This window comes from Equus quagga, chromosome 12 (assembly GCF_021613505.1).
Source record: "Equus quagga isolate Etosha38 chromosome 12, UCLA_HA_Equagga_1.0, whole genome shotgun sequence".
Taxonomy (NCBI): domain Eukaryota; kingdom Metazoa; phylum Chordata; class Mammalia; order Perissodactyla; family Equidae; genus Equus; species Equus quagga.
In genome coordinates, this window is record NC_060278.1 from 111,460,444 (window position 1) to 111,475,372 (window position 14,929).

Here is a 14,929-nt window from a genome sequence, read left to right on the forward strand (position 1 = left end):
GGAGGCCGGCGCCGCGCTGAGCGGGCGCACGGTGAGCGCGCCCTACCGCAGCCCGTGGGGCGCGCTGGAATACCACGGCGCCATGGTGGTGGGCGCCGAGGCGGCGGCGGGCGGCGCGGCGGGCGTGCGCGTGCTCTACCTCTACCCCACGCACCGCGCGCTCAAGCCCTGCCCGTTCTTCCTGGAGGGCCGCTGCCGCTTCCAGGAGAGCTGCAGGTAGGCGCCGCGGGCCGCGGGCCTGGCCCGAGGGTCTCCGGGGTCTCGGGTAAAGCAGGAGTGCGCAAGCGCGCCGGTGGGGAGAAGGGGCCCGGCTCGTCGCGGACTCGCCGTGGAGCTGCAGGGCGCGGCCGCCCGCGGTCCGCCTTCCCCGGCCCCTTCCGTCGGCTCTCCCTGCCCTGCGTGTCCCTGGGCCTGTCTTAAAGCAAATCCTGGGAAGTTACTGGCTTTCCATCTACAGAGACTTCAGGACGTTCCCCTAATGTAACTGATAAGGACGTTCTAAGAAAGTTAACCTCCGGGTCGTCGTTGCACCTAACAGGTGTGGCAGCAGCACCTCGTTCCGCTCACATTCCCACGTGGTTATGACGACGTCTCCTTTCTCTCAGGGCGTGACTTGACTTTTGCTTCTTCGTACTTTATCTTTGGAAGGGGTGTTTGCTGAAATTCCTAGTAGATGGTTTTCTTCTTTAGCCAATAGTCCAGGGTGCCGCTCTAGTTCTTTGCTCATCTTAGTTCTTTATAGACTTATTTGTCACATGCTCCTTTTTTCCTTCTTTCTTCCTGGGTCTCACTAAAGAACAGCACATGTGCAGAGCACTGCACGGAATCGTAAGGGCGCTCCCTAAGTTTGCGGAGCAGACTCCCATGTCACCAGCAAACACCTCAAGGAAGGGGGTCACCCATCCTTTGTGCCACTAGTCACTCTGGAGGGCATGTCCATGTCCCTGTGCGATGATGAGAGCTGGCACCTCCGGGTGCTGCTTGCTCTGCGCCAGGCACTGTTTCTAGAGTGTTGTGGTATGAACGTGTGTGCAGCCCCACCAGCTTGGTTCAGAGGACGAAGCTGGGCCACTTGGCAGTCTGGCTCTGAGACAGCCCCTGACCACTGTCCTTTCCAGTGCTGCTTCCTGTGTCGGCGTTAGGCCTCTCTGCCGAGTCCCACAAACACCCACCTTGCCATCCTGGGACTAAGTTATTGTCTTGCATTTGCTGGGGGGTTGTAAAAATAAAGTAGGCAATGTTGAAGCAGCATTTGACCCCCACTTTGCCACAGTCCCCTCCCCATTCTGAGAGGCTGTCGTTGTCACACTTTGGTGTGTGTCTCTCTCGTATGTGTGTTCTTTACAGGCATATGTGTGTCCATAAGTAGTACCTGTCTGTGCTTTGTTCTCTCAGTAAGTTCATTCTGCAACTTGCAGTTCTCACTAAGCACGTTTGTGGGAGACAGGCTGATATTTATAGGACTAGTTGTTTGTTTTAATTTCTGTATCTCCCCTCAGATGAATATGCCACATTTTACTTAATCTGTTCCTTTCTGATGTTTCCCAATTTTTACTTATTACAGTGTGCTGTGAAATTCCTAGTTCCTGTCTTCTTTTGTACCTGATGAGAATTTCCCTAGTGTGTAGCCAGCATGGAGGGTTGTGCACGTTTTCTGGTCTTGTTGGCGTAGGGTCCCTAGTCCCTACTCTTCCCCACGCTTGCCCTCAGTAACATTATCTGACTGCAGATTTGCGCCCATTGAAAGCTGGGAAAATGGTATCTCGACTGAATCTGTATTTCTTTGGTTACTAGCGAGATTGAGCATCTTTTCATATGTTTGTTATAACTTAATCTCTGTATTTCATTCTTCTTATCTGTAAAACAGATGAGAATCATCTTTCACAGTTGTTGGGAGGATGGAGTGCATTAATATGTGCAAAGAATTTAGAGCGGTACCTAACGTGAGCACACAGGAAATTTTTAGTTTTTATCTTGTTATTGTAAAGTAAAATCAGATACAGGAAGTAAATACATAGTATAGGGAATTATTGGAACACCCTAATAATCACCACTCATATCAAAACTACACGTTTGCTGACCACCCCAGAAGCCCCTCCTGCACCTCACCAAATACAGTCTTCCTCCTCCAAAAATAACCACTATCCTGACTTTTATGATAATGCCTCCTCATGTTTTTTATGGTTTATTTCTCAAGGGTAGCTGTGGTGTAGACACTGTAATCTGGCTCACGTTTAAGCCTGCTGTGTCTCGATCTGGTGGTGTACACCCTTCTGCCTGCCCTTCCTGGCCTCACAGCCTCACTGTTGAAGGGCCTGACTCTGACCTGTCCTCACACACGGCTGGTGCAGCCCCGTGTGTCCGTCTGTGTGCTGCAAGCTGGCACCTGGACCCAGGGACTTGGTTACACTCAGGTCCTCGCCCTTTGGCAAGGCTCCAGGTGCTTGTTCTTTCATCAGGAGCACCTCACCTCACAGCGGGTTTTCTTTGGGGCTGTTAGCAGCCACTGAAGCTCAGTGCCTAGACCCACTGCTTCACTGGGGATCGCAGAATAGAGGTCTTTTAACTGTATCTGTTCATTTCATTTATTAGCTGGCATGTTAGAAAGAGACGCTTTCCCTTGTCTACAACTTGGCTGCCTGTACAGTTCATACAGAAAAGGTGGGTTGCATGCTGGATTTTCCTGTTTTGTTTACTTAGTTCCCAAGGTAATGATTTGGTTCTCTTGTATCCTGAGAAGGTGATGAATTAGCTTTCAAAAGAATGCTTAATATCTTTACGGACTCACGGATTTAAATATATTTGATGAATTTCAACCTATTGAGATTCTGGTCCTTGTTGAGGCTCAAATATCCCACCTTTGGCAAGTGGGATCCTCGTTGGCTCCTGTGTCCTTTTGACGTGGCCCAGTGGTGGCTGATGGGGAGTCAGCATGTTCCACACTCATCCGTGCTTTTCCTGCCTCAGACCTGGAATCAGCCACATCTCCAGGAAACCCTGGTTTCTTTTGATGAGAGATGGTATCTCAAGACCCACGGTGCGGGCACTGGGATGCTCCCTCTTGCTGGGTCGGTCATTGTCCTGGGTCTCCAGTGGGTGGAGCTAGGAAGTATAGGTGGACACACATGTATGTATGTGTGAGTGTATATATACACATACCATGTATCTCTGTTTTTAAGGACAAAATACCTTATGAATTCATCTGGATAGTTCCAATTTAAACTGAGGACTGCAGTGTTTTATTTAGTATTTTCTGGATCACATCTCTGCCCTGGATTTCCTTCTCCACCCAGGATTCTGGTGCTCAAGGACACAGGGGTTGATGGATTCCAAGTGTCCCCTAATTACGTATTTGTCGCATCCCATTTTACACACAGATGGCACTCTCAGAATAACAGCACTCGTTCTTCAGTCGCGATGATTGAAAACTGTTTACAATGTTTTTACATGTACTACCTCCATTCTCCCCGCCGTTATTATGATTGCACTAGAGCTGCACCGTCAGATCATATGGCCATCGTGTACCTTCATCTCCCTCCTACCCTCAGCCTCACTTCTGAAAGGAACTAGAAGGAAGGTGCTTTGTGCTCACCATCAGTCCATATGTTGGTGTCTTTCTAGTTATTTTGATTGTCTGAGGCTCATGTTCTAGTAGATTCCCCAGGAAGGGCTCACGGGAATACAAGAATACTATGTTTTATTGCGCTTTGCAGATACTGCGTTTTTTACAATTTGAAGGGTTTGTGGCAACGCTGCATCGAGTAACTCTGTTGGCACCATTTCCCCTACAGCATTTGCTCATCTTGTGTCTCTGTGTCACATTTTTGTAATTCTCACTATATTTCAAACTTTTTCATTGATATTATATTTGTTATGGTGATCAGTGATCTTTGATGTTACTGTTGTAGTTGTTTTGGGGTGCCATAATCTGCACCCATGAAAGACGGTGAACTTAATCGATAAATGTTGTGTGTGTTCTGACTGCTCCGTGAACCTACCGTTCCCCTGTCTCTGTCCTTCTCCTTGGGTCCCCCTATTCCCTGAGACATGGCAATATTGAAATTAGTCCAGTTAATAACCTTACAATGGCCTTTAAGTGTTCAAGTAAAAGGGAGAGTCGTGTGTCTCTTACTTTAAATCAAAAGCTAGAAATGATTGAGCTCAGTGAGGAAGGCATGTGGAAAACCGAGATAGGCCGAAAGCTAGCTTCTTGTGCCAAACAACCAAGTTGTGAATGTAAAAGAAAAATTGTTGGAGGAAATTAAAAGTGAACACACGAATGATGAGAAAGAGAAACAGCCTTATTGCTGATATGGAGGAAGTTTTAGTGGTCTGGATAGAAGATCAAACCAGCCACGACGTTCCCTTAAGCCAAAGCCTAATCCAGAGCAAGGCCCTAACTCTCTTCAATTCCGTGAAGGCTGAGAGAGGCGAGGAAGCTGCAAAAGAAAAGCTTGAAGCTGGCAGGGGTTGATTCATGAAGTTTAAGGAGAGAAGCCATCTCTCCATGACATAAAAGTGCAAGGGGAAGCAGCAAGTGCTGATGGAGAAGATCCAGATAAGATAATTTAATGAAGCTGGCTATTACTAAACAACAGATTTTCAGTGTAGATGAAAGAGCCTTCTGTTGGAAGCCTGGACTTTCATAGCTAGAGAGGAGAAGTCAGTGCCTGGCTTCAAAGCTTCAAAGGACAGGCTGACTCTCTTGTTAGGAGCTCATGTAGCTGGTGACTTGAAGGTAAAGCCAATGCTCGTTTACCATTCCAAAAACCCTAGGGCCCTTAAGAATCATGCTAAATCTACTCTTTCTGTGCTCTAAATGGAACAGCAAAGCCTGGATGACAGCACATCTGTTTACAACATGGTTTACTGAATGTTTTAAGCCCACTGTTGAGACCTGCTCAGAAAAAAAGATTTCTTTCAAAATATTACTGCTCACTGACAATGCTCCTGGTCGCCCAAGAGCTCTGATGGAGGTGTACAGTGAGATTAATGTTGTTTTCCTGCCTGCTAACACAATGTCCACTCTGCAGCCCATGGGTCAAAGAGTAATTTCGACTTTCAAGTCTTTTTATTGAAAAAATACGTTTAGTAAGCCTGTAGATTACATAGATAGCAATTCCTCTGATGGATCTGGGCAAAGTAAACTGAAAACCTGGAAAGGAGCCACCATTCTGGATGCCATTAAGAACATTCCTGATTCAGATTAAAGAGCTTCTTCAAGGCAAATGAAAACAGGATTGAAACAAAAAAACAACCCACTAACTGGGAAAAAATATTTGCAAGTCATATATCTGACAAAGGCTTAATATCCATAATATATAAAGAACTCTCGCAACTCAACAACAAAACATCAAACAACCCAATCAAAAAATGGGCTGGAGACATGAACAGACATTTCTCCAAAGAAGATATACTGATGGCCAATAGGCACATGAAAAGATGCTCATCATCACTGATCATCAGAGAAATGCAAATCAAAACTACACTAAGATATCACCTTACACCCGTTAGAATGACAAAAATATCTAAAACTAATAGCAACAAATTTTGGAGAGGTTGCGGAGAAAAAGGAACCCTCATACACTGCTGGTGGGAATGCAAACTGGTGCAGCCACTATGGAAAACAGTATGGAGATTCCTCAAAAAATTAAAAATAGAACTACCATATGATCCAGCCATCCCACTACTGGGTATTTATCCAAAGAGCTTGAAGTCAGCACTCCCAAAAGTCCTGTGCACCCCAATGTTTATTGCAGCACTGTTTACAATAGCCAAGACGTGGAAGCAACCTAAGTGCCCAGCAACAGACGAATGGATAAAGAAGATGTGGTACATATATACAATGGAATACTACTCAGCTGCAAAAAAGAACAAAATCATTCCATTTGCAATAACATGGATGGATCTTGAGAGAATTATGTTAAGTGAAATAAGCCAGCGAGAGAAAGATAATCTGTGTATGACTCCACTCATATGAGGAATTTAAAATTATGGACTAAGAACAGTTTAGTGGATACCAGGGGAAAGGTGGGGTGGGGGGTTGGCACAAAGGGTGAAGTGGTGCACCTACAACATGACTGACAAACATTAATGTACAATTGAAATTTCACAAGATTGTAACCTATCAATAACTCAGTAAAAAAAAAAAGAACATTCCTGATTCACGGGAAGAGGTCACAATACCAACACGAACAGGAGTTTGGAAGATGTTGATTCCAGCCCTCGTGGATGACTTCGAGGGGTTCAAGACTTCAGTGGAGGAAGTAACTGCAGATGTGATGGAAACAGCAAGAGGAGTAGAATTAGAAGTGGAGCCTGAAGCTGTGACTGAATTGCTGCAATCTCACAATAAAACTCTTAACGGATGAGGAGTTGCTTCTTATGGATGAGCAAAGGAAGTAGTATCTCGAGATGGAACCTCCTCCTGGTGAAGATGCTGTGAAGACTGTGAAAGTGACAACAAGGGACTTGGACTGTGACATGGACTTACTTGATGAAGCAGCGGCAGGTTTGAGGGACTGATGACAGTTTTGAAAGAAGTCTGCTGCGGGTAAGATGCTGTGAAACAGCGTTGCACGCTACAGACAAATCGTTCATGAGGGGAAGAGTCAGTCAAGGTGGCCAACTTCATTGTTGTCTTCTTTGAAGAGATTACCACAGCCACCCCCATCCTCAGCAACCACCACCCTGATCAGGCAGCAGCCATCAACACCGAGGCAGGACCCTGCACCAGCGGAAAGAATATGACTTGCTGAAGGCTTGACAATGGCTAGCACTTTTAGTAACAATGTATTTTTTTTTTGAGGAAGATTAGCTTTGAGCTAATCCTCCTCTTTTTGCTGAGGAAGACTGGCCCTGAGCTAACATCCGTGCCCATCTTCCTCTACGTTATACATGGGATGCGTACCACAGCATGGCTTTTTGCCAAGCAGTGCCATGTCCGCACCTGGGATCCGAACCGGTGAACCCCGTGCCACCGAGAAGCGGAACGTGTGAACTTAACCGCTGTGCCACCAGGCCGGCCCCAGTAACAATGTATTTTTTTTTTTAAGTAAAAATACCTTTAATGGAGATTCTAAAGTTTTCTAAGCAATCCATATTTAGATACATAGAAGACATTTACAGCCAGCACTTTTTTTTCCCAGAGCCTTCATTGCGACAAACGTCAACAAAAAAAATATGGCAGTCTTGTATTTTAAGCTCACGCTTTTGGGGATACATTCTCAGGTCTTCTTTAACGTGGGAACTGCAAATATAACGGCCATTACATGGTAATTGGAGTTAAAGAATGTGGAGTCCTCATGGAAAGATTAGAACACACTTTTCTATTAGTATGTTTGATTCTAATAATGCCATGCTGTGAGTGCACTGGCTCTTCTTCACTTTGTAAATGTAACTGGGCTATGTGAAATTTGCTATCAACAGATCAAGATTTTGGAGTTTCAGTAATGGATGAAAACAGTCTCGATTCAACTTTTATTACCCTCATCATGAGTACGCAGGGTGTGCAGACAAAAGCTTTTTGTCAGCTAACTATATGAAAAGATAAACACTGTAATAATTCATGTGATCCAAAATGGGCAAAAGCAAAAGACTACCTTCCCCTCAAGAAGAAGAATTTCAGACCTGTGCAAAGGGCAACAATACTAATAAAAAAATTGTGTTTACTTAGAAGCATTCGGAATGTCAACAAAACAGTTGCAACTTTTTTTTTTCAATTACAGAGTGGTGTTCAGTTAACAGAACAACAATTATTTCGTATAAGCTGCATGAGAGACAACTGAAGATGAAAAAACTACCATCCCCATATATAACTAATTTGTGCTGTGCACCGACAAGAACCTGCTTTAAATTTCCGTGCCAATTTACAACCCCCATACTGTACCAGGCAAGGTTAGTGGCTATTGAAAATACCACCAGGACAGGGCTATCTAAAGACATATTCGGTAGTGTGTTAACTATACAAAAAAAGACACTGTACAGATTAAAAACAAATCCTACACAGCCTTACATTTCAATTTTTTTCTTTAAAAGGAGTGAGTTGTGTACAGGGGGGTTAAATGCTTTATAGACAAGGGAAAAAAACCTATGCTAGAACCAGCTTATTCATCATCATCTTCTTCTTCATCTTCATCATCTTCCTCCTCCTCCTCCTCCTCTTCATCTTCCTCGTCTTCCTCCTCTTCCTTCTTTTTCTTGCTTTTTTCAGCCTTGACGACTCCCTTTTTCGCTGCATCAGGTTTTCCTTTAGCTCGGTATGCAGCAATATCCTTTTCGTATTTCTCCTTCAGCTTAGCAGCCTTCTTTTCATAAGGCTGCTTGTCATCTGCAGCAGTGTTAGTCCACGTCTCTTCCAGTTTCTTTGCAACATCACCAATGGATAGGCCAGGATGCTCTGCTTTGATTTTTGGGCGATACTCAGAGCAAAACAAGAAAAAGGCCGAAGGAGGCCTCTTAGGTGCATTGGGATCCTTGAACTTCTTTTTTGTTTCCCCTTTAGGAGGGGTATAAGTTTTCATTTCTCTTTCATAACGGGCCTTGTCCGCCTTTGCCATGTCTTCAAATTTTCCCTCCTCTTTAGCAGACATGGTCTTCCACCTCTCTGAGCACTTCTTAGAAAACTCTGAGAAGTTGACTGAAGCATCTGGGTGCTTCTTCTTGTGCTCCTCCCAGCAAGTTTGCACAAAGAATGCATATGGTGACATTTTGCCTCTTGGCTTCTTAGGATCTCCTTTGCCCATGTTTAATTATTTTTCCTCAGCGAGGCACAGAGTCGCCCAGTGCCCGTCTGGCTCTCACTTGTCCCGGTGCTGTCTCTGGAGCTCAATGTACTGCAATGGCTGTCCGTAACAATGTATTTTTTAATTAAGGAATGTACATTGTATTTTTAGACATAATGCTATTGCACACTTCATAGACTACAGTATAGTGTAGACATAACTTTTATATGCACTAGGAAAGCAAAGACTTCGTGTCACTCGCTTTTTGCGATATCCGCTTTATTGCGGTGGTCTGGAATGGAGCCCGCAACATCTCCGAGGTGTGCCTGTACTGTTCCCGGAGATCTGGAATCTTGATAAGTTTTTGTTTGTCTTTTATAGTTGAAGGTCAATTTTGTTGGATATAAAATTCTTTGCTCACGTTACTTTCCTTGAATATTTTAAATATGTTCCTCCATTTTCTTCAGACATAAAATATTTTTGAAAAGTTTAGTAGTAATCTCATTTTATTTCCTTGTAAATCACGTGCTCTAAAAGTGTGAGGTAAGGGTCCAGCCTCATTCTCTTGCATGTGGACGTCCAGTGCCCCAGCACCGTGTGTTGAAAAGAACATCCCTTCCCCCTTGAATGGTCATGGCACCCTTATCAAAAATCTATTGGTTATATATGTGAGGGTTTATTTCTGAGCGCTGTCTTCTATTTTGTTGATCTATGTGTCTGTTCTTGTGCCAGTGCCACACCGTTTTGATTACTGTAGCTTTATATTAAGTTTTGAAGTCAGGACGTGGTAGTGCTCCAGCATTTGCTCTTTTCAGATTCTTTTGGGTATTCAGGATCCTTCGGAATTCCATATGAGTTTTAAAATCTGCTTGTTCCTTTCGGCATAAAAGACAATTGGGATTTCGATAGGGGTTGCATTGAATCTGTAGACCAGTGTGGGGAGTATTGCCATCCCAGCAGTGATCCATGAGCAGAGAGTGTCTTTCCATTGATTTAGGTCTTCTTTAATTTCTTTCAATGGTATTTTGTGGTTCACAAGCCTTGGTTAAATTTATTTCTGAGTATTTTATTCACTTTGATGCTATTATAAATGAAATTATTAATTGCGTTTTTAAATTGTGCATTGCTAATGTATTAAAATGCAACTGATTTTTGTATAACATTGCAGAATTCATTTGTTAACTCTAATAGAATTTTTTGTGGATTATTTAGGGTTTTCTATGTATACAATCATGTCGTTGGCAAATGGGGATAATTCTTCTTCCTTTCCAATTTGGATGGCTTTTACTTCTTTTTCTTGCTTAGTTGGCTTGCTAGAACTTCCCGTACAGTGTTGAGTAAAAGTGGCAAGAGGGGACATCCTCGTCTTGCGCCTGCCCTCGAAGGGAGAGCTGCCAGCCTCCCACTGCCAAGTGTGTGGTGGCTGTGGGCTCCCGTCATCAGGTTGAGGCAGTTTCTTCTGTTGCTGATTTGTGGAGTGTTTTTATCATGAAGGAGTGTTGGATTGTTTTTCAGATGCCTTCTGTGTATCAGTTGACATGATCATGTGTTTTTTTCCTTCATTCTGTTAATATGCTGTATTACATTGAATGATTTTTCATATATTGAGCCACCTTTGTGTTCCTGGAATAATCATACTTAGTCTTGGTGTAAAGTCCTTTTAATATGCTGCTGGGTTCAGTTTGCTAGTTTTTTGTTGAGGGTGTTTGCCTCTATCCTATCCCAATAAAGGGCTCTTTATCTATTGTTTCCTTTTCTTGTGAAATCGTAGTCTGCCTTGGTCTCGGTAATACTGGCCTCATCGAATGAGTTAGGAAGTATTCTCCATTTGGGGGAAGAGTTTGAGAAGGACTCGTGTTAATTCTTCTTCAAGTCTTTGATAGAATTCACCCGTGAAGCCATCTGGTCCTGAAATTTGTTATTGTTGGAAGTTTTTTGATTAATGACTCAATTTCTTTATTTGTTATAGGTCTATTCAGATTTTCTGTTTCTCCTTGAGTTAGCTTTGGTAGCTTGTGTTTTTAGGAATTTGTCCTTTTCATCTAGGGTATATAATTGTTCATACTATTCTCTTACCATCCTGTTTATTTCTGTAGGGTCAGTAGTAATGTCCCCACTTTCTTTCCTGATTTTACTTATTTGAGTGTTCTCTTTTTTTTTCTTGGTCAGCCTAGCTAAAGGTTTGTCAAAGCCTCGGCTTTGGTGGCACGGGAAGGTCCATTCCTCCTTCACTGTTGAAGGACGGTTTTGCCAGATGGGGAATTCTTGGCTGACGGTGTTTTTCTTTCAGGATTCTAAGTGTGCCGTCCCACTGCCCTCTGGCCTCCCTAGTTCCTGGTGGGAAGTCGACGCTCATCCTTACTGAGGCTCCTGGTACGCGGAGAGTCACTTCTCTTCTGCTACTCTGCAGGCTCTCTGTGTCTCTCATTGTGGATCTCTGTTTGTACTCCTTCCAGTTAATTGAACTTCTTCAACTTGTAGATTCATATCTTTCATCAAATTTGAAAACTTTTCAGCCATTATTCTTCAATTCTGCAGATATTCTTCTGCTCCTTTCACCCCCTCCTCTGGGCTCCATTATGCATTTTTGGTTTCCTGTGGTTTTGGCCTTTTACTATGTCTTGTATTTTTTCTTGATAGCTGAGCGTGACATCCTGGGTGACAGGAGCTGCTGTAAATGGGCCGTTAGTGATGGGGGTCACAGTCCTCTGGTCGGACCTCAGTCTGTGGTGAACCCCTGCCCACAACCGTGAATGTCCTATGTGCTTCTCACTCATGCACACACACACCCCTCAGGCAGAGCGGGACGGCTAGAGTGCGTTGGGTCCGGGCGTTCCCCTAAGCCCCAGTTCAGTTAGGCTCCAATAAAACCCCGTCAGGTTAGGCCCTGGTTAGCTGCTCTCCCCTGAGGCTAGGCCTTGTGAAGGAGAGCAGTGTGGACGGCGTGTTCCGGAACGGTTCCTTCCCTCCTCTGCCAGAGCATGAGGGGCCGTTCTCCAGCACGCACCATGAGCGCCCGCTGGAGCTCCTGCCGCAGCGCTCACAGAAGTGTGGGCCGCAACTCACCCCAGTGGGCTTCGCCTCTCAGACTTGCCCATTGGCCCCCAGTGACCGTCAGCCATGCTCGGGGTTCCTTTCTGGCGCTGGGTCCTGGGGTGGTTCGTGCTCCGGTCGCTGTGACTCTGTATTTGCCTGCTGGTCTCCAAATTTGGGACAGCACTTGGCCCTGTGACTTCACTTCTCTTACAGATCTAAGAAGGTGGTTGATTTTTCAGTGTGTTCAGCTTTGCACGTGTTATCAGGACAGGGTGACTTCCCAGCTTCTGACAAGCCAGCCTGGAGGCCGGAAGCGTCCCACCTAGGACGTTTTCATTTCAGTCATTGACTTTTTAACTCTGGAATTTCCATTTGATTCCTTTTATATAATTTTCACTTCTCTTCTGAGATTCTCTATTTCTTGAATCATTGTCATTATATTCATTTAATTCTTTGAACTTACTTACATTATCTGCTTTGAAGTCTTTGCTAGATTCAACATCTGGGCCCACTCAGTCAGATTCTGTCTACTACTTTTTTTCCTAAATATGGGTCACACTTTCCTGTTTGCATTAATTGTAAAGTTTTACTGAAACTGGATATTTCAGATGCTATATATAGCATCTCTGTATAGTAACTCTGGATTCTGAACTGCTTTCCTGAGTGTTTTGGTTTATTTTAGTACATTTTCTGGACCTAAATTACAAAAATTTCATTTTCAGGGTCTCCCTGTTAAGTACTTGGCTGGCCCGATGCCCGCTCCACCTGGGCCAGTGCCCCAAGCCATCAGTGCTGTCACTTTTCTCCGTTAGTTTTTACAAGGCTCACCCTTTTGGCTCCAAGGCCCCTGCACCACTTCCACCCTCTGCTGCTCTGTTTGCAGCCCTGAGCTGTTGACACTCCTGTTTGCTGGTCCAGGGCTGGGCAGGGAGCAGCCCCCAGTGTGAAGGCTGCAGACCCTCCCCATGTTCTGTCCCCAAACTGGGCAGTTTTTAAAGAATAATCATTTCTCGGTGGCTTGTCTGCTTTAGTCGATTTCCACAGCTCTGAAGCTGTGAATTTTGTAATTTTGCTCAGCTTTAGCCTTGTTTTTCTGTGGGGAGGATTTTACCATCTCTGTACGTGGCTGTGGCTAGAACTCACCACCTTCTTTGTAGTTGCAAATGCTTTTTTTCAGGTTCAAGTTTTTACTTATTCTGGAACGTCTTTCCATGAAAGTTGTGAGGTGGTTGGTTGAGTTGGGGTGTTTTTTTATAGAAAACCAATTTTTTTCTTACTGTTTTTTTAAAGATTGGCACCTGAGCTAACATCTGTTGCCAATCTTTTTTCTTTTTTTTCTTCTTCTCCCCAGAGTCCCCCAGGTCATAGTTGTATATTCTAGTTGTAGGTCGTTCTGGCCCTGCTTTGAGGGACGCCGCCTCAGCACGGCCTGATGAGCGGTGCCGTGTCCACGCCCAGGATCCAAACCGGCGAATCCCTGGGCTGCCAAAGCCAAGTGCGCAAATTTAACCACTTGGGCACGGGGCTGGTCCCAGGAGACCAATTTGTAGCTTTTTCCTTGTGAAATCCATAATCCATCTGTTTCTGACTTTGTAATGCTTCCCCTGTCCTGTGTGAAGTTTCTGTGTGCATGGGGCTCTTCCTGGGTGCTCTTTTCATTCCACTGATCAATTTGCCCATTCTCTTAGGTTTTTTTTTTTTTTTAAAGATTGACGCCTGAGCTAACAACTGTTGCCAATCTTTTTTTTTTTTTGCTTTCTCTCCTCAAATCCCCTCAGTACATAGTTGTATATCTTAGTTGTGAGTCCTTCTAGTTGTGGCATGTGGGACGCTGCCTCAACATGGCCTAAGGAGCAGTGTCATGTCCGCGCCCAGGATCCGAACCAGCAAAACCCTGGGCCGCCGAAGCGGAGCATGTGAACTTAACCACTTGGCCACAGGGCGTGCCCCTCTCGTAGTTTTAAATTCATTTTATGGATATGCCACTAACTACTCCCCATGGTTGGAAATTTAGGTTATTTCCAAATCTTTTGTATTTGGTTAATATACTTGTGGCTAAATCTTTGCATACTTTCATTATTATTTTTTTTAGGATCATTTCTTAAAAGGACTTGCTGGGTTAAAGAGTAATATACCAAATTTTAAGGCTTCTAATGTCACCGAGGATTCCTGCAGAAAGGTTTACTTAGTGGTGTCTGTGGCTGTATGGACGTGTGTGTGCGTGGGTTGAATTCACCCCTGGGTTGGCCTGCCCTTCCGAACACGCTGTTTTGCTGCTCAGCTGAACAGGGCTTTCAGCTATAGAGTCTCCGTGGCAGTGTACGTTTGGGGCCCAGTCTTGCAGCTGCTGGTGCCACTCGGTCATTGGCAGTGCCCTGGGTGCCTGAGGACAGTCGTTGTGAGAAGGAGGTGCCTGGAATCCTGCTGGGGGAGGTGTCGGAGGCCATCTTTCTCCACCATGGGAGGGCACCATGGAAACTCTTTCCATTTCCTCTCCATTGTCTTCGCCACCGATTCCTGCCTAGAAAGACAGCCATGGCCAACATTGGCTCCATGTCACAGAGTAAATGCCAGCCCTCGATTGCTCTTGTTGGGTTAGAACAGCTTCCTCTTGAAGTTATGGCACAGTGGAAGTCAGTGTGTGGTTGGTTTCTTCATGTCTTTATTTGGCAAAATTGAAGATGGCAGGCCTTGGTCCCCACACTTCCTCCTCCTCCTCCTCCTCTTCTTCCTCCTCCTCCTCCTTTCTTCTCCCCACCCCACCCCCGTCTCTCTCAGTTTTGGTTTTACTTTCACTGGTTCACTGATACTAAGAGTTAAGGCACCAGTATGAGAACTGGATTCTCCCAGTCACTTTGTGGGGACTCAGTCCTGTGCGCACACACCTGCCTTCACTGTCTGTTCATCTCTGATGGAGAGGCACTGGGGACCTAGAGTCACAGGGCCGTCTGCTGGCCATGTGGTTTCTCTAACCCAGAAGGCTGGGGAGTGACACGAAGCATCTTGTCCTCTGTGTAGCCAGATCCACCCCCAGAGAAAGCATGAGAGTGCAAGAGGGCACAAGCACACAAGTGTGTGTGTCTGTGTACATTATATACCTGTGCATGTGTGCATGCATGGGTATATGTATGTATACGTGTGTGTGCGCAGGTGTGCCTGTGCATAGGTGT

At 44.9% G+C, this 14,929-nt stretch overlaps 2 protein-coding genes across 2 annotated transcripts in view; one reads left to right on the forward strand and one right to left on the reverse strand.

Annotated features, from left to right (window-relative positions):
- ZGPAT (zinc finger CCCH-type and G-patch domain containing) overlaps positions 1-14,929 on the forward strand; it is an 18,897-nt gene that overhangs the window by 1,055 nt on the left and 2,913 nt on the right. The window contains exon 2 of the mRNA XM_046678065.1: positions 5-216. Coding sequence (XP_046534021.1) covers positions 5-216 — 212 coding nt within the window. The remainder of the gene's footprint in view (positions 1-4; positions 217-14,929) is intronic.
- LOC124248612 (high mobility group protein B1-like) lies at positions 7,988-13,064 on the reverse strand. Its single transcript, XM_046678888.1, has one exon. The coding sequence runs from the start codon at positions 8,742-8,744 to the stop codon at positions 8,106-8,108; it is 639 nt and encodes a 212-aa protein (XP_046534844.1). The 5' UTR covers positions 8,745-13,064; the 3' UTR covers positions 7,988-8,105.